At 43.3% G+C, this 27857-nt stretch overlaps 1 protein-coding gene across 2 annotated transcripts in view; it reads left to right on the top strand.

Moving 5' to 3' along the window:
• ccdc149a (coiled-coil domain containing 149a) overlaps positions 1 to 15972 on the top strand; it is a 29318-nt gene extending 13346 nt beyond the window's left edge. The window contains exons 2-12 of one of the 2 annotated variants that reach the window (XM_024434751.2): positions 665 to 826; positions 1070 to 1108; positions 4395 to 4502; positions 4609 to 4725; positions 4937 to 5109; positions 5492 to 5564; positions 5816 to 5900; positions 6885 to 7029; positions 7302 to 7378; positions 12294 to 12407; positions 13739 to 15963. In XM_024434751.2, the coding sequence (XP_024290519.1) occupies positions 665 to 826; positions 1070 to 1108; positions 4395 to 4502; positions 4609 to 4725; positions 4937 to 5109; positions 5492 to 5564; positions 5816 to 5900; positions 6885 to 7029; positions 7302 to 7378; positions 12294 to 12407; positions 13739 to 14286 (1641 nt within the window). In that variant the 3' untranslated portion in view covers positions 14287 to 15963. Of the gene's footprint in view, positions 1 to 664; positions 827 to 1069; positions 1109 to 4394; positions 4503 to 4608; positions 4726 to 4936; positions 5110 to 5491; positions 5565 to 5815; positions 5901 to 6884; positions 7030 to 7301; positions 7379 to 12293; positions 12408 to 13738 lie in introns of both variants that reach the window. The other variant, XM_024434753.2, reaches the window with a different exon arrangement.
• The last annotated feature ends 11885 nt before the right edge of the window (positions 15973 to 27857 follow it).

Genomic DNA, 27857 nt, shown 5'->3' with positions numbered 1-27857 from the left:
AAATGTCTGGAGTTTTTTTATTTAAATAATTGTAACTTTCTGGGCCAGAAAACGTTTTGGCTGAGCCATACGGTTCTGTCTGCGATTGCACCCCCCCCCCCTTAAAAGAGGAAAAGTGATTTACAAATGTCTTTAGGATTTTGATGCTCTGCACTTTGGGTACCTTTTTAAGGTTAGGACTTTGATGTGTTGTGAAAGAAGAATTCGCTACAAAACAGTTCTGGGATGTGAACTTTAATGCTGAATATCTCAGAACAATGCTTTGCGCAGATAGAACCTTTTTTATAGTCCCAAGGTCTTGAATTGTCAGTATACTGTGTATGCAAAAGTGATGAGGTTAATTGGGAAGTCGTACCATGGTTGTAACTGCTTAACTGTTTAGTTTCCTCATTTTATTTTTCCTGTTAAAATAACTTAATGAAAGGGACTTGATAGTTTTTCACCATGTTATTTTCACCTTTCAAAGCTTTGAATCAGATGAAATGAAAGCTATTTAACACTTGGTGCAAAGCCCACACTTTCTGAAATACTAACCTGTCCTTACACTTTATAACAATGGGAGCAATAGTTTTTTTTCTTTGACATCCGAACATGCAACTTGAGCATCCACAGTAGGAACTGATGTTAATTCCCATTCCGTACCCTCCCCTATATTGTTTCTTAGTTCCTGGTGTGTAAGCGTAAACTAGACAGCAAGAAGGAGGCCCTCCTGATCCTGTCCAAAGAGCTGGACACCTGTCAACAGGAGAGAGACCAGTATAAGCTGATGGCCAACCAGCTGCGAGAACACCACCAAGGACTCAAGAAAAAGTACAGGGAGCTCATTGTGAGTCTGTCTATAGGATTTATGTTCAGAAATCTTTATCTGTAATGATTTGCCTTAGTGATAATCTGGCCAAATGACGACTTTGACTTTGTTTAATGGTTTCTAAAAAGTCTTTTAAGGACCTGGAAAATCAGTGACCCATGAATGTTTGTTTAAATAAGAGCTTAGTATTTTGAGGGAAAAGCAATGGGACCACTGTTCATGCTCTGATTCACCTTATAGTAAAATGTTTATTTCTTTCAGGATGGAGATCCTTCTTTACCACCTGAAAAACGCAACCAGGTAAATTAAGCTGTCTCTAATGCCCATGCTACAGTTGAAGTCGGAAGTTTACATACACCTTAGCCAAATACATTTAAACTCCGTTTTTCACAATTCCTGACATTTAATCAGAGTAAAAATGTATTGTTTTAGGTCAGTTAGGATCACCACTTTATTTTAAGAATGTGAAATGTTAGAATAATAGTTATTTATTTCAGCTTGTATATATTTTCATTACATTCACAGTGGGTCAGAAGTTTACGTACACTCAATTAGTATTTGATAGCATTGTCTTTAAATAGTTTAACTTGGGTCAAACGTTTCGGGTAGCCTTCCACAAGCTTCCCACAATAAGTTGGGTGAATTTTGGCCCATTCCTCCTGACAGAGCTGGTGTAACTGAGTCAGGTTTGTAGGCCTCCTTGCTCGAACACGCTTTTTCAGTTCTGCCCACAAGTGTTCTATAGGATTGAGGTCAGGGCTTTGTGATGGCCACTCCAATACCTTGACTTTGTTGTCCTTAAGCCATTTTGCCACAACTTTGGAAGTATGCATGTGGTCATTGTCCATTTGGAAGACCCAATTGCGACCAAGCTTTAACTTCCTGACTGATGTCTTGAGATGTTGCTTCAATATATCCACGTAATTTTCCTGCCTCATGATGCCATCTATTTTGCACCAGGCCCTCCTGCAGCAAAGCACCCCCACAACATGATGCTGCCACCCCCGTGCTTCACGGTTGGGATGGTGTTCTTCAGCTTGCAATCCTCCCCCTTTTTCCTCCAAACATAACGATGGGCATTATGGCCAAACCGTTCCATTTTTGTGTCATCAGACCAGAGGACATTTCTCCAAAATGTATGATCTTTGTCCCCGTGTGCAGTTGCAAACTGTAGTCTGGCTTTTTTATGGCAGTTTTGGAGCAGTGGCTTCTTCCTTGCTGAGCAGCCTTTCGGGTTGTGTCAATATAGAACTTGTTTTACTGTGGATATAGATACTTTTGTACCTGTTCCTCCAGCATCTTCAAGGTCTTTTGCTGTTGTTCTGGGATTGATTTGCACTTTACTCACCAAAGTACATTCATCTCTACCAGACAGAACGCGTCTCCTTCCTGAGCGGTATGACGGCTGCATGGTCCCATGGTGTTTATACACTGCTCAAAAAAATAAAGGGACACTTAAACAACACAATGTAACTCCAAGTCAATCACACTTCTGTGAAATCAAACTGTCCACTTAGGAAGCAACACTGATTGACAATACATTTCACATGCTGTTGTGCAAATGGAATAGACAACAGGTGGAAATTATAGGCAATTAGCAAGACACCCCCAATAAAGGAGTGGTTCTGCAGGTGGGGACCACAGACCACTTCTCAGTTCCTATGCTTCCTGACTGATGTTTTTGGTCACTTTTGAATACTGGCGATGCTTTCACTCTAGTGGTAGCATGAGACGGAGTCTACAACCCACACAAGTGGCTCAGGTAGTGCAACTCATCCAGGACGGGACATCAATGCGAGCTGTGGTAAGAAGGTTTGCTGTGTCTGTCAGCGTAGTGTCCAGAGCATGGAGGCGCTACCAGGAGACAGACCAGTACATCAGGAGACGTGGAGGAAGCCGTAGGAGCGCTGCAAAATGACCTCCAGCAGGCCACAAATGTGCATGTGTCTGCTCAAACGTTCAGAAACAGACTCCATGAGGGTGGTATGAGGGCCCGACACCGTGCATGACGTTTGGCATTTGCCAGAGAACACCAAGATTGGCAAATTCACCACTGGCGCCCTGTGCTCTTCACAGATGAAAGCAGGTTCACACTGAGCATGTGACAGAGTCTGGAGACGCAGTGGAGAACGTTCTGCTGCCTGCAACATCCTCCAGCATGACCGGTTTGGCGGTGGGTCAGTCATGGTGTGGGGAGGCATTTCTTTGGGGGGCCGCACAGCCCTCCATGTGCTTCCCAGAGGTAGCCTGACTGCCATTAGGTACCGAGATTAGACCGAGATGAGATCCTCAGACCCCTTGTGAGACCATATGCTGGTGCGGTTGGCCCAGGATTCCTCCTAATGCACGACAATTCTAGACCTCATGTGGCTGGAGTGTGTCAGCAGTTCCTGCAAGAGGAAGGCATTGATGCTATGGACTGGCCTTCCCGTTCCCCAGACCTGAATCCAATTGAGCACATCTGGGACATCATGTCTCGCTCCATCCACCACAGACTGTCCAGGAGTTGGCGGATGCTTTAGTCCAGGTCTGGGAGGAGATCCCTCAGGAGACCATCCACCACCTCATCAGGAGCATGCCCAGGCTTGTAGGGAGGTCATACAGGCACGTGGCGACCACACACACTACTGAGCCTCATTCTGACTTGTTTTAAGGACATTACATCAAAGTTGGATCAGCCTGTAGTGTGGTTTTCCACTTTAATTTTGAGTGTGACTCCAAATCCACACCTCCATGGGTTGATAAATTTCATTTCCATTGATCATTTTTGTACTATGTAAAGAAAAAAGTATTTAATAAGAATATTTCATTCATTCAGATCTAGGATGTGTTATTTTAGTGTTCCCTTTATTTTTTTGAGCAGTGTACTTGCTTACTATTGTTTGTACAGATGAGCGTGGTACCTTCAGGCATTTTGAATTTGCTCCCAAGGATGAACCAGACTTGTGGAGGTCTACAATTTTTTTTCTCAGGTCTTGGCTGATTTCTTTTGATTTTCCCATGATGTCAAGCAAAGAGGCATGAGTTTGAGAGTAGGCCTTGAAATACATCCACAGGTACACCTCCAATTGACTCAAATTATGTCAATTAGCCTATCAGGAGCTTCTAAAGACGGAAATTTCCAAGCTGTTTAAAGGCACAGTCAACTTAGTGTATGTCAACTTCTGACCCACTGGAATTGTGATGCAGTGAATTATATTTGAAATGATCTGTCTGTAAACAATTGTTGGTAAAATTACTTTGTGTCAAGCACAAAGTAGATGTCCTAACTGACTTGCCAAAACTATAGTTTGTTAGCAAGAAATTTGTGGAGTGGTTGAAAAATGAGTTTTAATGACTCCAAACTAAGTGTATGTAAACTTCTGACTTCAACTGTATATCCCTCAAACTGTTACACATGTTATACTTTTATCACAATGTTTATATGATGGACAACACTCTCTGAAGCTTTCCCAGTTTGACTTGATTTGATCCTGTGCTTTCAATCTCCAACCTTGTGTGTCTGAGGGGTTGAGTACAGCAGAAGACATTTATGTCTCGTATGAATTAATAAAAGCATTCTTCTATTTCTCTATCCTCTCCCCAGGTGAACTTGGCTCAGCTGCTGAGAAACGCAAGGGAGCGAGGGAAACAGCTAGTCGAGGAGGTGAAGGAGCTGAATCAGAGACTGGCAGAGGCCCAGGGGGATAACAAGGTAGGGCATCAAACACACACACACACACACACACACAAACCTACATCTCTCATACTACCTCAGTGAATCTGTTCCTCTATTTGACCCGTCTCTCCCTGGTCCACAGCTGCTGAGGATGACAATCACTAGACAGAGGCTGGGGGATGAGGAGGTGGGGGCACGCCACTTTCCCGCCCATGAGAGAGAAGACCTGGTCCACCAACTGGAGAAGGCAGGGCTACAGGTGGGAAGGGATCTTGTCCAATGGGAATGCTCTTGTTCTATGGTACATCGTGCCCTAATGAACATGACCCAGTGCCTCTCCTTCTTCAGCACTTTCAGAATAGTGCAAAAAATGGAAGATAGGAGACAACTGTGTCCTATTCGCTTTCTTTGTTTCTCTCGCTCGCTTTCTCGCTGTTTCTCTCACCCACTGTCTCTCTCTGTGTGTTCAGATGGAGGAGCTGGAGAACAGTGTTAAGGCACTGACTGATGAGCTGGAGGACGTTAAGGCAGAGCGTGGCGTGTTCAGCGAGAAGGCTGAGCGCCTCAACCTGGAGCTCAACCATATCCTGGGTGGCCACGAGACCCGGATCATCGACGTGGATGCCCTCTGTATGGAGAACAGGTGAGGGGTGGACTCTTCTCTGCAAGTATTACATTTACAGTTGAGTAATTTAGCAGAAGCTCCTATTAAGAGTAACGTACAGTCAGTGCATTCAATTAAGGTAGGTAAAAAAACGACATGCCACACAATGTTCAACACAATTAAATACCCCCCAATTTAAATTAAGCTATGCACGCATAATTTATTTTTACTTCTGTACACCGTAGAAGGAGACATTTTCATACACTGTGAGGTTGGCACTATTTCAATGTCTTCCTATTCCAGGTAGGCATAGGGTGTTCTGTGTGTGTTTCTAGATGAAGAATTGTTGTTTGCTGCTGCTTTTTCTTCTTCTTTTGCCCGGAAAGATGAATCTAAAGCTATTTTTTTCCCCCTCTGTCAGGTATTTACATGAGCGGTTCAACCAAGTCCAAGAGGAGGTGAACTTGCTGAAGTCTAACATCATGAAATACAAGGTAGAGAGGTGTCTATCTGTGAGAGTGTGCTCAATACCCGCATTGCAGTAACGAGTAACTTTTTTACCATCAGTTAGACTCTCCTCACGTTTAGATACTTCAGAATAAGGTGTGTGTGTGTGCGTGCAGTAAACAAAGGCGCTGTGTCAACATTGCATTGCAATTACATTGAATTCTAGCCAGTGTCTCGTGACAGTCCCAAAGAGAGTTAGAGATGACAGCTGATAAAGGTGGGTGTATTTGTTTTGCAGACTGCGTTGGAGAGGAGGAAGAGCTTTAAATTGTCTGGGAAGTCCAACAGCAGTGCTCTAACAGGAGTCCTCTCTGCCAGACAAGGTACACCACCATCGCATACAGATGTGTCCAGCTACCACATGGCAGGTCCCAATTCAGACTGGCAGCTCCGTAGTGAGTAAGATAAGAATGCTGGTCAGCAACTGATCCGAGAAGAGCAGTTAGGAACTTTCTAAGTGATCTCCTCTGTCATTGAATCTAGGTAATGCATAGCCCAGGGACGCATAAGTGTAGAAGATGTGAACTAGCTAGCTAGTGAGTACAAGCCCACTGCAATGATTTAACCTTCCCTGAGATTTGAAGGATCTATTCTAGAACCTGTATTGCAGCGTGGCAGTGTGAGTTGCATTACATGATTTACTTGAAGAAATCAAGCTACAGTAGCACACTGGCGTGTAGAAACTATTTTCAGCTCTTGTAAAAGCCTATCATATTTAGTCTACACCACCAGGGTTCCAGTTCTAGATAAAAAAGAAGTACCTGTAATGCCCATTCTGTCTGAAGTAGACATTATTTCTTCATTAGAGTTACGTTAGTCTCCAGTGCCTAACTTTTGAAACACCTGAGACTCGCCCTAATTTGTATTCAGAGTTCTGGCAGAGATGCAAAGCTTAGGTCTTGATTGACAGTTCTCGGCAGAGCCAGCACAGTAGGGCAGCAGTTCAAGCTAGAGGAAGCAGGGAGGTAACCTATTGTACAGACGGCTGTTTCTATCGCTCTGTCACTCTTTCACTCACTCTCTCTCACTTTTTCTTTCTTTCTTTATCCCTCATCTACCCTGTGTGTCGCTCCTGTCTATATACTGTTTCTCTCCTATTTTTGTCAGTCTTGCTATCTGTTTTCATCTCCCTCCTCACTCTGTTTCACTTATGTCCTCCCCTTTCTTCTCCCCCTCGTACTCTCTCTATTCCCTTCTCTCCCTCCCTGTATTTTTATTTTTTCCTTCTCAACAACTTACTCCTCTTTCCCCTTTATGCCCCCTTCTTTACCCCTTTTCCTGATTATATTCTGTCTCTGTCTCTGCAGTGCAGGAGTTGTTGTCTGAGGAGCAGGGCTGCAGTCTCCCGGCCACGCCCCAGTCCATCTCTGACCTAAAGTCCCTAGCCACGGCCCTGCTGGAGACCATCCATGAGAAGAACCTGGTCATTCAGCACCAGAGACACACCAACCGGTATATGCACTGGCACACACATTTCTACTGTACACACAGGCCTACACACACACACAGTCCACACATTCCCTTTCTTATTCTTTCATATCCTTTATTTACGTCTGGTGTGCTTTGTCTCCATTGACCTTTACCCATAGTAAGTTCATAAACCTCGCCACACAATGTTCTCCACTCCTACTAGTCAAACAGTGGAGACACACTTAGTTTACAGTCTGGCCACTGGGCCACAAGGGACCTTGTGACTCACCCTCCAATTTACCTTCTCCACACAGGATTCTGGGGAATAGAGTTGCTGAGCTGGAGAGGAAGTTGAAGACATTAGAGGTGTCCGGCTTGTGGAGTCTTCCAGGTTAGTTACAGTAACGTTGTTCAAACGCATTGACTGTTATTGACATGAGTGTAAATCCTAGACAGTGGGGTTTTAGTTGGGTGGATAATACTAGATCTTGCAGGTAAATAACACTACAGAGAACAAAGCACCACACCATAAGCAAACACACTGTCTACCAACATTTATTTGCAAATATCTGGTTAATGCTAGCTCCAATGGGACTGTACGATGAAATGTTACCCAGCTTTACCTACTGAGAATTTCTTTATTGACACTTCAATTTACCAATGAACTGACCAATTGGTGGTGCACGGTCCAATGAAATGCTGTGTTATTAACTGGGTATCTCCTCCCTGGCTGCGGCTGCCTACAGGCCTGACCTACCACGTTTCTCTGGGAATAGGGAGTATGTGTTCTGTATATACCGCCCTTCTTAGCCCATGCTTTCCATTGTCATGCCACCTTGGCATCCTCCCAAAAACTGCCATCTCATATCCATCGCCCTAATGCTACCTCCATTCTAGTCCAAGGCCACTCCTTGTGCATTCATGTCACCTGTTGGGGTCTTCTCACCTGCTGTAGGTAGTCACTTACGGCTTAACCTCGGAACCCAGAGCTAAATCACACTTGCACAATGGCCACCTACTCAGTTTGGTTACTCGATTCATAACATTTGTGGTAACAGTCTCTCCTGAGAGACTACTTACTGCTCCGTTTATCAGTATAAAAGGTGAGTCCGTCTTTTGTATATATTTGAATGTCGGTACAACTACAGGTAGGTTACCTAGCGGTTAGAGCGTTGGGCCAGTAACCGAAAGGTTGCTACACTGAATACCAATATAAACGCAACATGCAACAATTTCATATATGAACTGTAACTCAGTAAAATCTAAGGAAATCAGTGAATTGAAAAAAGTTCATTAGGCCCAAGCTATGGATTTCACATGACTGGGAATACAGATATCCATCTGTTGGTCACAGATACCTAAAAAAAAAAAAGGTAGGGGCGTGGATCAGAAACCAGTCAGTATCTGGTGTGACCACCATTTGCCTCATGCAGCGCGACACATCTCCTTCACATAGAGTTGATCAGGCTGTTGATTGTGGCCTGTGGAATGTTGTCCCACTCCTCATCAACGGCTATGCGAAGTTGCTGGATATTGGCGAGAACTGTAACACGCTGTCGTACACGGCGATCCAGAGCATCCCAAACTAGCTCAATAGGTAACCTGTCTGGTGAGTATGCAGGCTATGGAAGAACTGTGACATTTTCAGCATCCAGGAATTGTGTACAGATCCTTGTGACATGGGGCCATGCATTATCATGCTGAGACATGAGGTGATGGCAGCGGATCGCATAACATGGCATAACAATGGGCCTCAGGATCTCGGCACAATATCTCTGTGCATTCAAATTGCCATTAATAAAATGCAATAGTGTTCATTGTCTGTAGCTTATGCCTGCCCACACCATAACCCCACTGCCACCATGGGGCAACGCTGTTCTCAATGTTGACATCTAACCACTTGCCCACACGACGCCATACACGCTGTCTGCCATCTGCCCGATACAGTTGAAACCGGAATTCATCCGTGAAGAGCACACTTCTCCGGCGCGCCAGTGGCCATCGAAGGTGGGGATTTGCCTACTGAAGTTTGTTACGACTCTAAACTGCAGGCAGGTCAAGACCCTGGTGAGGATGACGAGCATGCTAATGAGCTTCCCTGATAGTGCTAATGACAGTTTGTGCAGAAATGATTTGGTTGTGCAAACCCACAGTTTCATCAGATGTCCGGGTGGTTGGTCTCAGAAGATCCCTCAGCTGAAGAAGCCGGATGTGGAGGTCCTGGGATGGCGTGGTCGGTCTGGTTGTGAGGCTGTTTGGACGTACTGTCAAATTCTCTTAAACGGTGTTGGCGGCAGCTTATGGTAATTAACATAAAATTCTCTGGCAACAGCTCTGGTGGACATTCCGGCAGTCAGCATGCCGATTGCCCGATCCCTCAATACTTGAGACATCTGTGGCATTGTGTTGTGTGACACAACTGCACATTTTTAGAGTGGCCTTTTGTCCCCAGCACAAGGTGCACCTGTGTAATGATCATGCTGTTTAATCAGCTTCTTGATATGCCACACCTGTCTGGTGGCTGGATTATCTTGGCAAAGGAGAAATTCTGACTAACCGCGTTAAACAAATTTGTGCACCAAATTTGCGAGAAATAAGCTTTTGTGCATATGGAACATTTCTGGGATCTTATCAGCTCATGAAACATGGGACCAATACTATACATGTTGCATTTTATATTTATATCATTCTAATCCTCGTGCCGACAAGGTGAGAAATCTGTCGCTCTGCACCAGGGTCACCGTAAATAATGGCTGATCCCTGGCCGTGACCCCACTCTCCGATGTTTCGGGGGGAGTTGGGATATGCAAAAAAACGCATTTCCATTTCACACCTCACACTTGTACATGCAGTGAAACAGGACAAATATATGTGTTCCAAAACTACTGGTTAATGAGTGACAGGTAATTTGGGGAGCTTGATGCTGTCACATAAGAGTCCTGCGAAATAGGCAATTCCTACTGCTTTCAAATACTGAAATAGACTAACCTTTTAAGCGTATGATTTAGTAAATATCTGAACTAGTTTAACAGCTTCCCTCAATCTAATGGAAAGAACAGCAAATGTACAATGCACAGACATGCCAGTCAGACGTTGAGATTATAGAAGAGTTTCTCCAGTGTGCACCAGAGGGGGGTGTTGTGCTGTGTTTAAAGTGCATTGGTGGGATTTAGGTGGCGAGCTGTAGCTCGATGAAGCTCGCCTGTCATGAGACTGTCATTCTCCCGCCATAAAACTGACAAGCATCCATTACTGAAAATGATTGCCCACATTACAAACACATTTAGGGGAATGTGCTGTTATTAGGGGATTTGTAGACGAGGCCCAAAGTGCCTCATGACTCTGTCCACCACAATCGGCGTAGGGCAGAGGGAGAGGGCGATATGGAGATTGAGAGAGAGAGTGGCCTTGTCAAGATGGACAGTCACGATGGGGCAAAAAAAAAAAAACAGAGGGGGCGATTTGGGGGCAGGCCCCGAGTCAAAACATTGGACACGCCATGCGTTGCTGTTCCTGAACGACAAGTTAAAAGGGAGAGTAAAAAAACAAAAGCGACTCACTCAAATAGACTTGTGATTTACTCGACAACCCAAACCCCCCCTGGGAGCGATCCCCTGTTCAATGAGCGCTGGAATACACGCAGACTGAAAGCCTGTCTGGGCGCATCAGCCACACTCAATAGCAAACGGGGTGAGACTCGCATATACAGTAGCCTACTACACTGGAGAAGAAGATGCATTGTGCAATGCCCTGATAGATAGACATGTCATTACCCAGGTATTTTTAAACAAAGATTTCTCTATTTTCTCTCCCAAACTCTTCCCTGTCGTTGTTGCCACCTCTCCGCGGATCAACGTCCGCGAGGGCGCGGGCTGGCATCTCACAAAGGCGGTGTATTGGGTGTGACAGACCTGCCTCGTTGTCAAAATAAGAGACGGGTGACCCCCCCCCCCGAGACTGGTGTAGGGACTAGAGAAGCTGGGTACCAGAGAGATGTCCGAAGTCTTTTTTGGATGAGGGAGATAGGCCTACAGTATGGGGTGTTATCGTTTGGGTGTCAGTGTAAAGGTAGAAGCAGTAGTTCTATTCGTGGAGGTTGTACTTCCTTTGGTACCTCTACTATCTTTGTTTTAGCATGTATGTATGATATGTTTTGGCAGAAATAGGCTTCAGGATGAATGCATGCATATGTGCGTGCGAGTTGGGATGTCTGTCTCTTAGTGTGTGTGCAGTTATTAATGTGTGTGTGCGCGCACGTCTGTGAGAGGAGGAATGGACGGATGGATGGGCAGCTGTCAGGAGGGTATAAACCCACTCCTCCATACCTCCTCCTGAGCACGACGTGGGCTGAAACCTGCTGCGTTCAGCCCAGGCCCTGCTCTGCATACATAATCACCACTTTAATACTGGCTTTAAAAAGCAGCCTGAGAAACTCAAGTCACCAAAGGCCCTCTCAACTCCGAACGAGCAAGGCTCTCAGCCTGTATGAGGGCTAGCGCCTAGATGAAAGTTTGAAGTATTACTTAGCCTTGCCATTGCATGTATCCCAACGGGCATTTATTTAAGACGAATATGCTAATGTGTGAAATGAGGTGTACAGAAACTAAGTTGCAGAGTCCTTTTTCATAAACAGCTTTCGAGGAAAGTAAAAGGGGGAACTTCACAGGACAATCAAAGTACGGTGTGCATCCAGTGCCATAGATTGACGTGAAGAGGAATTGACCCCAACCCCTGGTGTGCTATAGAAAAGATGAGCAGTGCCCTGCGTTCATAACACAAGTGCTTGTGCCATTCATGCTTGACAGTCAACATGTTTCACATGCTGACATCCACATTTAGCATTCTTCTGCTTTTGTTTATGTTTTAATGTTTTAGTTCGTAATTCACACTTGAGTGACCCTAGTTTGTGTCGAGGGTGTTTGTGCTGGCATGGGTATGTGTGTGATGTCTGGTATACGGTGCACGGTCCCCTCTGAGTAGCATATGGCGTCAGCCCAGGAGGCGTGCAGCCATCACTAATGAAGACTGATGACAGGGAACTGCAGCCACTTCCTGTGAGCACAGTTTTGTGTGTGTGTGTGTGTGTGTGTGTGTGTGTGTGTGTGCGTGCATTTGGATGAATATGACTTTATCTGTGTGAAGGAGCACGCGCAGTCCTTACCTGCTTACACAGGCACCTTTTTTTGAAAACCACCCTCATGTTTTTAGCATCTGTGTCTGTTGGGTGTTTTTATTTTCTGACTGGGTGGGGGAAACCTTCTGGGGAAGTTAACTCTTGTTCCCCTGTGGGTTTGTTGGGTTAACAGGGGGACGAGACAACATTATGCTGAGCGAGAGCCAGCGACCCGAGCTCCTATCACCCAGCATCACGCCGTGCCCACCTCAGCCCCACACGCACGCAGCAACGCAGCCACCTAAAGGTGAGTGTGTAATTGTGTGTAACTGGGCTTCGCCGTTCGTTAAACGTCGTCCTCGGGCAGTGGCTGAAACGCTGTAATTAGCTCCATCCCCTCTCCCCACACACCCTTCATTTTGCGCCCAGTCCCCTTTCCCGCCTCTCCTCCAACGCTGGCCTCTCATTGGTGCTGATGGCTAAGTACCTGATGCTCCTCAAATGCCATGGCATTTTGGAAATGTGAGCACAATTCTCGCCCGCTGACATTCAAAAAGTTGGTGTGTTTTTGGAAGGGGGGGGCCTTATAAATATGGATGCTGGCATGAATTTTCTTTCCCTCTCTTTTGTGGGGGCAAGTGTTCTCTGTGGTCTGTCTTTAACCTTTTTGACTGAACATTCACAAATATGGGTCAGTAATCTGCGGAATGGGAGAAATATTTTGGAGAGGAAGCAGAACTTAGGGGCGTCGCTATTTTTGGCCCTTTGCCGTGGAAGTGCTTGAGTCACAAGTTATTGAAATAACTTTTGTCGATTGACACAGCCCCCAACTCCAAAGAGAAGTAAGGGTGGCTAGTTATTTAATCCTGTAATGACATCTTAATTCTCTGTCAATTTGAAATGGAGGATTGAACAATCAACTCTTGACAGGTGCTCAGAGTAATGTGGTGTGGAGTTGTTTTCAATGTCCGTAACGTTCACACTGTATATTCACTCACGTAACTTGGTTGATTTTTACATGGATAATGCATGAGCGTAAGCTATTTACACAGCTCTACATACACCCAGGCTGGTTGGATATAGCATGTGTATTAAGGACCCACAGGAATTTGGTTGGGTCACCACTGTCTTTTGACCTCTATCAAGCATTACTGCAACATGCAAATATCAGCAGACTGCGTCCCCTAGCACCGAACACGTTGGTGTTTTTGAACTGCTGATCTAGGATCTGCCCCCTCTGTCCATATGCGCTTGTTCATTATGATCTGAAAAGCTAAACTGGTCCTAGATCAGTACTCCTACTCTGAGGCGCATTATGAAACTGGCCCTGATAGGACTGTTAAGGTACTGTATATGTGGAAGGAAAAGCTCAACCTAGTTTACCAATGGGCTTTGGGGAACTTTTGTTCCAGTCCTGCTCTAACACACCTGATTTAAAACTCGACTATGCTTCAGCTGCTTATCAAAACCTTGATTAGCTGAACCAGCTGTGTTATAGCAGATTAGGAGGAAAAGCCTGGACACGCAGAAGCTCTCCGGGAGGACAGTTTACCACTAGGTAGAGTTAAGAGGGTGTTACAGCTTCATTATAACTACCCTCTCACAATGAACTCTTCTCCTCTCTCCCAATGTGACTAGACGACAGAATGGGAGCATCGTCGTGGGAACGGGCCACAGCTGGCGGTGACTTTGGCGCAGATGGCGTCGGCGGGGAGGGCGCACCCGAGCCCAGTGACGGGGCGGAGGCTAACTGCATCTGCCTGAGTGACAGGCGGGGAGTGGAGATTGTGACGCTTTCGGAGGAGCAGGCTGCCGCGGAGCTGGAAGAGGGGCAGAGTCCTGTGGAGGAGGAGGGGCATGAGGTGAAAGTGGACGAGGAGCTGGGCTCTACAGTTGAGGAGGGAGAGGAGGCGGCCCTGGCGCTTGACGCCCCACCCTTAGAGGCGGAGTCAGACTTGGGTAACCTCCCACAGCTGCCTGTAAGGCAAGCTACCATAGATGACACCCTTGAGGCGGGTCATTTGATCTGCCATGATCAAGCAGTGGAGCCTACAGGACTCCCTAACACAGAAGGTGCCTCTAAGCCAGCTTCCATATTCAAGACCCCAGACTGGGGTGGCACAGATGGGTGGGACCTGCACTGTCAATCAGGACAGAGTGACAGTTGCCATAGCGACAATCATTGAAAAGTGAAGTTTGTCTTGGCTGCATTACTAATCACTAGCAACATTTCCACAATGTAGACCAACCCCCCCCTTTTGTGCTCCCAGCCATTCTTTGCATGAGTCTATAGAATGGATAGAGAGAACACTTTCTCAGCCTCCCATTGACAGTCAGTGCCTGAAGTGTACTTTGCATCTAGATAGTGTTGTTGCTCTGAAAAGAGTAGACAATCTTGAAATCAATCCACTTGCAAGTCTAATGTCCTACAGGAGTAATTTAGCAAAGAAAATAGCAAAGATGGCAAAGTCCCCCCGCAAACTGCCTCTATGGTAGGATAATCCCAGCTGTTTGCTTCCTGTTTATTCCTAAGGGTTGCTAGTTAAATGAGAGCTGTTTTATTTTTTTTCTGTTGCCCACATACAGGAGCCATTGTGGGTTAATGTGATGAATGTATTAGATTTGCATGGAAATCTGTGAAGAACATTGTTTGAGAGTTTAATGTATTTGTATTATTGTAGCTTTATGTATATAGATTATAGTTACAGTCACTAATCAATTATGGAGCCGTTTTCTTATTCTGTTTCTAATGGAAAAGTAGATGTTGGCTTGTGACTGCATGTGCCTTATACACTGGAATATTTCATTTTACATTTTCAAATCCTTTTGAATGAGCTTGACTGACTTTTTGAATGTCATATCTTGCAGTGTCACATGTCTAACTTGTTGCATAGGAGCACAGACGTATAATCAATATGGGCCTTAGTGCTGCCTGAGGAATGTCAATGTCCTTGTTTTCACAACCAACTGATTGTCATGGTTGTCTACTCTTATAAAGCTTTGTTTACCAGCTGCATAACCACACACACACACACACACACACACACACACACAGTCTTACTACACTTTTGTAAATAAACACATTGACTCATTTTGTCACACAAAGTTTCATGTACTTGCCCCAAAATTCTGACACACACACACACACACACACACACACTTACAGGCAAAGTCCAGGCCCTGCTAAGGTATTCAGATTCAGTTTTTCCCACATTCAGGTGGCAGCTGGCCTCTCCAAGCAAACGGCATCAAAGCCAGAATCCATGAAGTGCTTATTCTGCAGAAGGCTGCTTGCTATTTTTACTCTTTGACACAAAATAGGAGGAAGGAAAAAAATATAGAATCCCGGGAAGCCGTGGTGTGTTCGCAGTACGCACACACTCACACAGACAGAGTAGGCTCGCTGCCAGCCAGCTTATTTGGCATATTGGCGAGGCGTTTCGAGGAATCTGATGACTTTATAAAGCAGATGGGATTTGCTGCTAATGAAATTGTGAAACGACGTGGTGCCTTGGGCTTTAGCGAAATGCCTAACCTGCGTGCCAATTCACCACGATAAGGGGGTTCCTCATCCTCCGGTATCTTGCCTAATTTGACTTTAATGTCTGTGTGAAATTTAACTACTCAAAGGGGTAAACAGTAGAACTACAAATGTGTTATTTTCTGAGCAGTGGCGTGGAGCTGGTAGTTGTCGTTTTGTAGAAGTGAGACTGTAACCTAGGTTACAATGCGTGACCTGCCCTGTACTAGTCAACCAAAACTGACTGCCGCTCAGAGAGCCCTGGGCATTGAAGAAGTGAGCAATTTCAGCTGCTCTCGCTGGGTTGCTCAAGTTGTGACATGGATTGAAGTTGACAATTCCCTTTTTGCCCCCCCTCCCCTGCACCGATCCCTGATGGTCTGTCACAGCCTGCCGCTTGCACTGTGGGAAGTCAGAATCCTCCCGCGTCTCACTACCAGTATACTTTCTATTCTCTTAGAGGGATTTCTATTCTCATTTGCAAAGGAAAGTAGCTATGCTCATTGTTTAACTCTTCAGGTCTGTACAACAAATTGCATTAAGACTCAGACTCATTAGATATGGCTTGACTTTATTATCCAATTCCTTTGTATCAGATGTGACATTCCAATATCTTAAGCAGAGGTGGCCAACCTTTCCTGGAGAGCTATTGGGTGTGGAGGCTTTTGCTCCAGCCCTGCTCTAACACATCAGCGAATCAATGTCCTGCAGTTGAACCAAATGTGTTAGAGCATGACTGGTGCAAAAGTCTGCACACCCAATAGCTCTCCAGAAGGAGGCTTGACCATCCATGATTTAGAAGACTATAAAACACATCTAGCCTCAAAAATATAATTATTAAAGACAATCTTATTTCACGGATTGATTGACATCTAGGGTTACTTTTGCTCGTCTCTCTATGACAGGATTACCTGGGACTCTCTCTCTCTTGTTCTCGTTCTCTCTCTCTCTCTCTCATATATATTCTTATATATATTCTTATATATATATTTATATATATATATATATATTTATATATATATTTATATATATATATATATATATATATATTTATATTTATATATTTATATATTTATATTTATATTTATATTTATATTTATATTTATTATTATATATTTATATATATTTATATTTATTTATATTATATATATATATATTTATATATATATATTTATATATATATATTACACACCCACACAGTGGGGCAAAAAAGTATTTAGTCAGCCACCAATTGTTCAAGTTCTCCCACATTGTAGGATTTATTTGCAAATTATGGTGGAAAATAAGTATTTGGTCACCTACAAACAAGCAAGATTTCTGGCTCTCACAGACCTGTAACAACTTCTTTAAGAGGCTCCTCTGTCCTCCACTCGTTAACTGTATTAATGGCACCTGTTTGAACTTGTTATCAGTATAAAAGACACCTGTCCACAACCTCAAACAGTCACACTCCAAACTCCACTATGGCCAAGACCAAAGAGCTGTCAAAGGACACCAGAAACAAAATTGTAGACCTGCACCAGGCTGGGAAGACTGAATCTGCAATAGGTAAGCAGCTTGGTTTGAAGAAATCAACTGTGGGAGCAATTATTAGGAAAGGGAAGACATACAAGCCAACTGATAATCTCCCTCGATCTGGGGCTAAATGCAAGATCTCACCCCGTGGGGTCAAAATGATCACAAGAACGGTGAGCAAAAATCCCAGAACCACACGGTGGGACCTAGTGAATGACCTGGAGAGAGCTGGGACCAAAGTAACAAAGCCTAAGATCAGTAACACACTACGCCGCCAGGGACTCAAATCCTGCAGTGCCAGACGTGTCCCCCTGCTTAAGCCAGTACATGTCCAGGCCCGTCTGAAGTTTGCTAGAGAGCATTTGGATGATCCAGAAGAAGATTGGGAGAATGTCATATGGTCAGATGAAACCAAAATATAACTTTTTGGTAAAAACTCAACTCGTCGTGTTTGGAGGACAAAGAATGCTGAGTTGCGTCCAAAGAACACCCTACCTACTGTGAAGCATGGGGGTGGAAACATCATGCTTTGGGGCTGTTTGTCTCAATACTTTGTTATTGACCAAATACTTATTTTCCACCATAATTTGCAAATAAATTCATTAAAAATCCTACAATGTGATTTTCTGCATTTTATTTCCTCATTTTGTCTGTCATAGTTGAAGTGTACCTATGATGAAAATTACAGGCCTCATTTTTTTAAGTGGGAAAACTTGCACAATTGGTGGCTGACAATACTTTTTGCCCACTGTGTGTGTGTGTTCAAGTATTTGATACACTGCCGATTTTGCAGGTTTTCCTACTTACAAAGCATGTAGAGGTCTGTAATTTTTATCATAGGTACACTTCAACTATGAGAGACGGAGCCCAGAAAAGCAAGTATGATTTTTAAGTAATTAATTTGCATTTTATTGCATGACATAAGTATTTGATCACCTACCAACCAGTAAGAATTCCGTCTCTCACACACCTGTTAGTTTTTCTTTAAGAAGCCCTCCTGTTCTCCACTCATTACCTGTATTAACTGCACCTGTTTGAACTCGTTACCTGTATAAAAGACACCTGTCCACACACTCAATCAAACAGACTCCAACCTCTCCACAATGGCCAAGACCAGAGAACTGTGTAAGGACATCAGGGATAAAATTGTACAGGACAATAGGGAAGCAGTTTGGTGAGAAGGCAACAACTGTTGGCGCAATTATTAGAAAATGGAAGAAGTTCAAGATGACGGTCAATCACCCTCGGTCTGGGGCTCCATGCAAGATCTCACCTCGTGGGGCATCAACGATCATGAGGAAGGTGAGGGATCAGCCCAGAACTACACGGCAGGACCTGGTCAATGACCTGAAGAGAGCTGGGACCACCGTCTCAAAGAAAACCATTAGTAACACACTACCCCCGTCATGGATTAAAATACTGCAGCGCACACAAGGTCCCCCTGCTCAAGCCAGCGCATGTCCAGGCCCGTCTGAAGTTTGCCAATGACCATCTGGATGATCCAGAGGAGGAATGGGTTAAGGTCATGTGGTCTGATGAGACATAAATAGAGCTTTTTGGTCTAAACTCCACTCGTCGTGTTTGGAGGAAGAAGAAGGATGAGTACAACCCCAAGAAAACCATCCCAACCGTGAAGCATGGAGGTGGAAACATCATTCTTTGGGGATGCTTTTCTGCAAAGGGGACAGGACGACTGCACCGTATTGAGGGGAGGATGGATGGGGCCATGTATCGCGAGATCTTGGCCAACAACCTCCTCTCAGTAAGAGCATTGAAGATGGGTAGTGGCTGTGTCTTTCAGCATGACAACGAACCAAAACACACAGCCAGGGCAACTAAGGAGTGGCTCCGTAAGAAGCCAGTCTCCAGACCTGAACCCAATAGAAAGTCTTTGGAGGGAGCTGAAAGTCCGTATTGCCCAGCGACAGCCCCAAATCCTGAAGGATCTGGAGAAGGTCTGTATGGAGGAGTAGGCCAAAATCCCTGCTGCAGTGTGTGCAAACCTGGTCAAGAACTACAGGAAACGTATGATCTCTGTAATCGCAAACAAAGGTTTCTGTACCAAATATTAAGTTCTGGTTTTCTGATGTATCAAATACTTATGTCATGCAATAAAATGCAAATTAATTACTTAAAAATCATACAATATGATTTTCTGGATTTTTGTTTTAGATTCCGTCTCTCACAGTTGAAGTGTACATTGAAGTTGAAGTGTACATTGAAGTGTACATGTACATATATGTACATACATGTACATATACAAAACATATATAGTTTTGGCAAGTCGGTTAGGACATCTACTTTGTGCATGACACAGGTAATTTTTCCAACAACTGTTTACAGACAGATTATTTCACTGTATCACAATTCCAGTGGGTCAGAAGTTTACATGCATGAAGTTGACTGTGCCTTTACTCACCTCGGCTGCAGTGAAGGAGAGTCCGCATGTTTCTGACACGGCCTGCAACGGAAACATGCGGACTCTCCTTCACTGCAGCCGAGGTGAGTAAGACATTTAAACGTGTTAACCCTCGCAAGGCTGCAGGCCCATTTATATATATATATATATATATATATTTTATATATATATATTTTATATATATATATATATATATATATAAAAATATATATATATATTTTATATATATATATTTTATATTTATATTTTATATATATATATATATATTTTATATATATATATTTATATATATATATATATATATATATATTTATATATATATATATATATTTTATATATATATTTTATATATATATATATATATATATATATATATATATATATATATATATATATATATATATATATATATATATATATATATATAAAATATTTTTATATATATATATATATATATATTATATATATATATATATATAAATATATATATATATATATATATATATTATATGCTATTTTTGGTTGTTAAGTAGTTGTCACAGAGCAGGGCGCTGCCAGGCTAGCTTGCTGCCACGGCAGGTAGAATTAGGTCATGGTCACCACTGTGCAGCCCCTGCCAAAACTAATCTCAGCCCTACATGTCTGACAGAGACATCCCCGACCCATACCCCACCCTTATGTTAGTATGAATTTGTTTAGAATAGTAATGTAGTTTTGTTTAGAATAGTATTTGTTAAAACTCTGTGTGTGTGTGTGTGTGTGTGTGTGTGCACACAGCTGTGTCTTTATTATATGTGCCTCTCAGTGAGTGTGTGAGATCCAGTGTGGTGATTTTGGCAGCACTGCAATCTAATCACATTCTCACAGGGAGTGGTGGTGAGATGCTTTGCTCCAAATGCTTCAGCCAAGCCACCTGCCCCCCCTCTCCTCCTACCCTGGACGGACACACACACACACACACACTACCCTGGACAGACAGACAGACGCAGTGGCCCAGCCGGGTCACCACAGGGCCTGCTGACTCTAATAGGTGTGATTTGAGGAGGCAGGAGGCAGCTGGATGTGGGGGGAATTGACACCCCATCATCGCCAAGGGAACTAGGGGGATAGGGGAGGGGGTGGGACACTTGGAGTCAGCGGTTTCCACGCCAACCACTCAGCGGGGTTAATTACTTTACCAGCCAGGTGCCCTGGCCACTGATGGCCAATGGCTGTGTCTATGTCCTGCGCTTCATTCAGTTCTCTATTCTTTATGCTACCTGACTTCTGTCAGCAATCCCTGAGAGAGGGAACCAATCAGAGTGCACCGAGCGAGCCCACCAGGTTGTCACCTGGTGATGTGAAAAGTGTAACTTTCTGCTCGGTGGATGACGGGTCTGTCATTATCTCTCATGGGGAGGTGGAAAAACAATGTGAAATGTCTTGTCAGATCTTTTTTCCTGCTTGTTTGTCACCCACGCATGGATGAGCCATACGCCTCGTTCCCACCCTTGTGCGAGCAACTGGTTATTGAACAATGTTGTGATTATTACATTACGTCTATTCATTCGGATCCCTATACGTCAGTGCAATGGCTTCGATGATACTGTCCTTGATTAAAGAAGCAAATAAAGCAGCCGTCCGTCAGGATTAACATTAGCATCAATCACCCAAACCCAACATCAACCTCCACGAATGTCCTAGATATACTGTAGAGTTACGTCTCTCCACTGTTATTTATTACATTCAATTACATGTGTCGTGCTTCCTCACAAGGGCAAAGTCCCAGGGAAACAACACGCGGAACCGCTCGGGTTGTTGCTTTTTATGGCCTTATTTATATTAAATTTGATTTGTTTATGCACAGGGAATTGAGTTGGAGAATCCGTGGGCAGTTATGCAAATTATTTTTGTAAATCACCCAAGTTGAGTGGCTAATCGCGTCGTGTCGAGTGGCGCCTCGCTCGACTTTAGACAATTCCATCCACGTCGCTCTTCTACATTTGTTGACGGGTTCTTTATCCATTGTGACCTACCTTGCAGTTTCCGCTTATTCTTTAAGGAAACAAGCGACCGCGGCACCTAAATGGTCCCAAGGGCCCAAGTGAGGCCGGCATCAGATGACGTTATGGATGGAGGGAGAGTTGTGGTGGGCCAATAAGCAGAGGCCACGCCGGGGGGTCAGCACACTGTCAAGGTGTAGTCCTACAGTGTGATCTCTATTAAGATAAGAGGGTGGGCTGGAGCTATAAGAGGAGACATGAACCACTGATCTAGCCCATGCAGTAAGGGGACAGACCAGCTTATCTTGTCCTGCATGACTATTCTGTTAGTGCTGTTGTGCCTGATGAGCTAAATCAAGCGCAACTATGATATTTTGAATACATTTTCTACCCAGGTCTGGATAGGAATGAGTTTGACTGATATGTTTGGAGCTTCTACAGGATAGTCAATTGACATGTTGTGTTATTGAGTATCCTTCAACCCCCCTCCCCCCCTACTCAATCTTTGGCATAACTATTGAAAATGTGTGTTGTGCCTGTCTGTGTGCCCTCTCCTTGCTGAGAGAAGCCCCATCATGCACATTGGCACATTGTTGTCAGGGCGTTTCAATGCCCACCCTGCCTAGAGTTGGCTGCTCCAGTGCATCGCCTCAGGGCATCACTACCTGCAGGGCCTCCATTACTCCAGTGTGTGACAACCATCTTTAGAAACTGCCAGCTTTGTCATCTAGAACTCCCACACACTCCCTCTTGATCATTGCAACACTGTCTCACTCAGGCAAAATGAGCCATCCAACAACCTGGTTAGTCACTCGCTTTGTTATGGCTGGTGTTTTAAAATGAGATCGGGATGACTAGAGCTAAATGTTGAAGGGGGAAAAAACACTTTTATTTTTCAAGTGTGAGTAATGGTTGAGCTATTTCTGTCAAATGAAATGACACACCTGCATGAGCAAAGTCACGCATTAAGCCTTTAAAAGCAGGTTAGGGCGTCACATTGAGCTAACACATCATTCCAGACCACACAGTTGCCAAGCGAGATGTATACAGTGGATGTCGGAGAGTTAGCGTTAGCTCACACAGTGCTGATGAGTCAACCAGCTTTAGCTCGCTTAATGTAATGTGACAACAAGCAGACATATCCACATCAATTTGTGTGTCTACAGTTAGAATGATTGAAGTTGGGACACCGGCATATTAAACCTTTTCTATCTATATCTGAAAGGATAAGGGGTGAAAATACTAATATACAATTTTGATATTTATGTGGTTTCCCCATCTAAGGTGCTCATCAGCACTGACCTTTAACATTCCAAATGTGGCTAACTTTGTGATTAAACCATGGATATTGCTGTCACTTTATGAAATAATGCTGCAATTCATGCATGGGCATAGGGTGTCTTATTTTCCACACCTTAATAAAGGAATACTGTGACATTTTGGAAATTGAGCCCTTTTTTTCTACTGGAAGTCTTCAGGAACAACTAGCATGCTAGCTGTTCCTGTAGACTTCCAGGTATTGCGCTAACACTAGTTAGTAATGGCTCCAGAAACTGCCTTCCACTTCCTTCAAACTGCAAGCAGAGACATAACAATGGTATCCATGAGTTCATTGGACTCTGGGTAAAAACAAAAAAAGGCTTAATTCCCTAAATGTCACACTATCCCTTGAAAGTGCTTTAACTTGCCCTATGTGCAAAAAAAAAAATGTTTTATTGTAAGGTGAATAGGGCAGCTGTTTAACTGTGATTTGTAGTTTCCCAAAGCTGTCTGTCTCCTACAGTGGTCCTGTAAAATGTGATAGTGTTCTTGTTATTTAATTGTATATTGCGCAGAAATGTTGTTTCTTTTGAGTGTATGAATGCATTCAGATTGTAAATAGACATATCAGGACTAGACATTAACAAAATACAATATGCTTACATTTAAAGGGGCAATCTGCAGTTGCTTCATCCATTTTTGGACTTCTGAATTAATGAAATAAACCTATTGATTCTTGAAGAATATAACTTATAAATGCTTCATGAGCTTAGTTCAAATGTCGTACCCCACCAGAACCCAGAATATAAGCTTGCTTCACGCCAATGTTTGTAAACGTAAACAAACACTATATAGCCTCAATATGGTTAAGACTATAATTTTGGTTTCATGGATGGTCAGTCCTTGCATCCTTAGCCCTGCCTATAAATTTGAGAGTGGCTACATTTCTCCAGCCCTATCCCTCAACTTTTTACCGAAACGGGTGAGGTTGCGTTGTTTCAACTGCTGACTGACACTTTAAATAAATGTTTATTTCATGAATGTACACTGTACAAAAATAGTGTATAAACACACCATGTAAAGTGTTGGTCCCATGTTTCATGGGCTGAAATAAAAGATCACAGAAATGTTCCATACGCACAAAAAGCTTATTTCTCTCAAATTTTGTGCACAAATGTGTTTACATCCTGTTTGTGAGTATTTCATATTTGCCATGATAACCCATCCACCTGACAGGTGTGGCATATCAAGAAGCTGATTAAATAGCATGACCATTACACAGATGAACCTTGTGCTGGGGACAATAAAATGCCACTCTAAAATGTGCAGTTTTGTCACACAACACAATGCCACAGATGTCTCAAGTTGAGGGAGGGTGAATTTGGCTTGCTGACTGAAGGAATGTCCACCAGAGCTTTTGCCAGAAAATTGAATGTTCATTTCTCTACCATGAGCTGCCACCAATGTTGTTTTAGATAATTTAGCAGTACGTCCAACCAGCCTTACAACCCCAGACCACGTGTCTGGTCTTGTGTGGGTGAGCAGTTTGCTGATGTCAATGTTGTGAACAGAGTGCCCTGTGGTGTGGGGTTATGGTATGGACAGGTATAAGCTACTGACAATGAACACAATTGCATTTTATCAATGGCAATTTAAATACCATCAGGCTGACCTCTGTCATCAGGTGAACAGTGTTTCCAACCCATTGTACTCCACCTTTGCCTCCCGAGCCCATTGGGGAGTTGCAGCGATGAGACAAGATGGAGATTCTCTGAGGCTGTGGAGGGATCCAAATTGTGGATTTAAAATAACATGAATCATCAGCATAAAATGACACTTTTTGTTTTTAAGCCCTGAATTTCTAGCCCCTTGATATTATTGTTGGATCTGATTTTAATAGCTAACATTTTGATGGCCATAATAAATGGATATGCTGATAATAGACAACCTTGTTTTACTCCTCTTGACAGTTTAATACTTTCTAATAGCCATTATTTACTATTTTACACCTAGAGTTACTATACATAACTTTAACCCATTGTATAAGAGATTCCCCAAAATGTAAATATTCCAGGCATTTATATATACAGTGGTCAGCCACATTTAGTCAGCCACCAATTGTGCAAGTTCTCCCACTTAAAAAGATGAGAGGCCTGTAATTTTCATCATAGGTACACTTCAACTTTGACAGACAAAATGAGAAAAAATTGAAAATCACATTGTAGGATTTTTAATGAATTTATTTGCAAATTATAATGGAAAATAAGTATTTGGTCAATAACAAAAGTTTATCTCAATACTTTGTTATATACCCTTTGTTGGCAATGACAGAGGTTAAACGTTTTCTGTAAGTCTTCACAAGGTTTTCACACACTGTTGCTGGTATTTTGGCCCATTCTTCCATGCAGATCTCCTCTAGAGCAGTGATGTTCTGGGGCTGTTGCTGGGCAACACAGACTTTCAACTCCCTCCAAAGATTTTCTATGGGGTTGAGATCTGGAGACTGGCTAGGCCACTCCAGGACCTTGAAATGCTTCTTACGAAGCCACTCATTCATTGCCCGGGCGGTGTGTTTGGGATCATTGTCATGCTGAAAGACCCAGCCACGTTTCATCTTCAATGCCCTTCCTGATGGAAGGAGGTTTTCACTCAAAATCTCACGATACATGGCCCTATTCATTCTTTCCTTTACACGGATCAGTCGTCCTGGTCCCTTCGCAGAAAAACAGCCCCAAAGCATGATGTTTCCACCCCCATGCTTCACAGTAGGTATGGTGTTCTTTGGATGCAACTCAGCATTCTTTGTCCTCCAAACACGACGAGTTGAGTTTTTACCAAAAAGTTCTGGGATTTTTGCTCACCGTTCTTGTGATCATTTTGACCCCACGTGGTGAGGTCTTGCGTGGAGCCCCAGATCAAGGGAGATTATCAGTGGTCTTGTATGTCTTCCATTTCCAAATAATTGCTCCCACAGTTGATTTCTTCAAACCAAGCTGCTTACCTATTGCAGATTCAGTCTTCCCAGCCTGGTGCAGGTCTACAATTTTGTTTCTGGTGTCCTTTGACAGCTCTTTGGACTTGGCCATAGTGGAGTTTGGAGTGTGACTGTTTGAGGTTGTGGACAGGTGTCTTTTATACTGATAACAAGTTCAAACGGGTGCCATTAATATAGGTAACGAGTGGAGGACAGAGGAGCCTCTTAAAGAAGAAGTTACAGGTCTGTGAGAGACAGAAATCGTGCTTGTTTGTAGGTGACCAAATACTTATTTTCCACCATAATTTGCAAATAAATTCATTAAAAGTCCTACAATGTGATTTTCTGGATGTTTTTTTCTCATTTTGTCTGTCATAGTTGAAGTGTACCTATGATGAAAATTACAGGCCTCTCTCATCTTTTTAAGTGGGAGAACTTGCACAATTGGTGGTTGACTAAATACTTTTTTGCCCCACTGTAAATTCCAGTTGTACTTTATCAAAAGCCTTTTCAAAGTCCGCTATGAGTACCAGGTCTGGTTTCCCATATTTTTCATAGTGTTCTATTGTTTGGAGTACTTGTCTTACATTGGAGATAATATATCATCCATGTAAAAAACCTGTCTGATTTAGGATGAATAATATCCGACATACCTTTTTAATTCTATGCAACACTTCTCATTGACCCCAACACACTCACTTTAGATTGTACTTCTTTATTAAAAATTGATCTCTAATGAAGTATATTATTTATCTTTAGTCTCTCCTAATGGTATATACAGTGTATTCGGAAAGTATTCAGACCCCTTAGCTGCTTCCACATTTTGTTACGTTACAGCCTTATTCCAAAATGGATGAAGTTGTTTTTTTCTGTCATCAATCTACACGCAATACCCCATAACAAAAATTGATTTTTAGAAATGTTTGCACATTTATTATGAGACTCGAAATTGAGCTCATCCTGTTTCCATTTATCAACCTTGAGATGTTTCTACAACTTTATTGGATTCCACTTGTGGTAAATTCAATTGATTGGACATGATTTGGGAAGATACACACCTGTCTATATAAGGTCCCAGAGTTTACAGGGCATGTCAGAGCAAAAACTAAGCCATGAGGTTGAAGGAATTGTCTGTAGAGCTTCGAGACAGGATTGTGTCAAGGCACAGATCTAGGGAAGTGTACAAAAAAATAGAGTGGCCAGATGGAAGCCACTCCTCAGTGAAAGGCACATGACAGCCCGCTTGGAGTTTGCCAAAAGGCAGCTAAAGGACTCTCAGACCATGAGAAACGAGATAATTTGGTCTGAAGAAACCAAGATTGAACTCTGTAGTCTGAATGCCAAGTGTCACGTCTGGAGGAAACCTAGCACCATCCCTACAGTGAAGCATGTTGGTGGCAGCATGCTTTGGGGATGTTTTTCAGTGGCAGGGACTGGGAGACTAGTCAGGATCGAGGGAAACATAAACGGAGCAAAGTATAGAGCGATCCTTGATGAAAACCTGTGCCAGGGCGCTCAGGACCTCAGACTGGGCCTAAGGTTCACATTCCAACAGGACAACGGCCCTAATTACACAGCCAAGACAACGCAGGAGTGGCTTCGGGGCAAGTCCCTAAATGTCCTTGAGTAGCACAGACGGAGCCCGGACTAGAACCCGATCAAACATCTCTGGAGAGACCTTAAATTAGCTGTGCAGCGACACTTCCCATTCAACCTGACAGTGCTTGAGAGAATCTGCAGAGAAGAATGGCAGAAACTCTCCAAATACAGGTGTGCCAAGCTTGTAGCGTCATACTCAAGAAGACTCGATGCTGTAATCGCTGACAAAGGTGCTTCAACAAAGTTCTGAGTAAAGGGTATGAATACTTACTCTACCGTTCAAAGGTTTGGGGTCACCTAGAAATGTCCTTGTTTTTTAAAAGAAAGCACATTTTTTTTGTCCATTTAAAATAACATCAAATTGATCAGAAATACAGTGTAGACATTGTTAATGTTGTAAATTACTATTGTAGCTGGAAACGGCTTTTTTTAATGGAATATCTACAGACCTATATCCATTCTGCCCTGCCTATCTAAATCGACCTGGC

Source organism: Oncorhynchus tshawytscha, linkage group LG10 (assembly GCF_018296145.1).
Source record: "Oncorhynchus tshawytscha isolate Ot180627B linkage group LG10, Otsh_v2.0, whole genome shotgun sequence".
NCBI classification, from domain to species: domain Eukaryota; kingdom Metazoa; phylum Chordata; class Actinopteri; order Salmoniformes; family Salmonidae; genus Oncorhynchus; species Oncorhynchus tshawytscha.
Note: the sequence above shows the minus strand (reverse complement) of the source record. Positions and strands in the feature narration are given on the sequence as shown.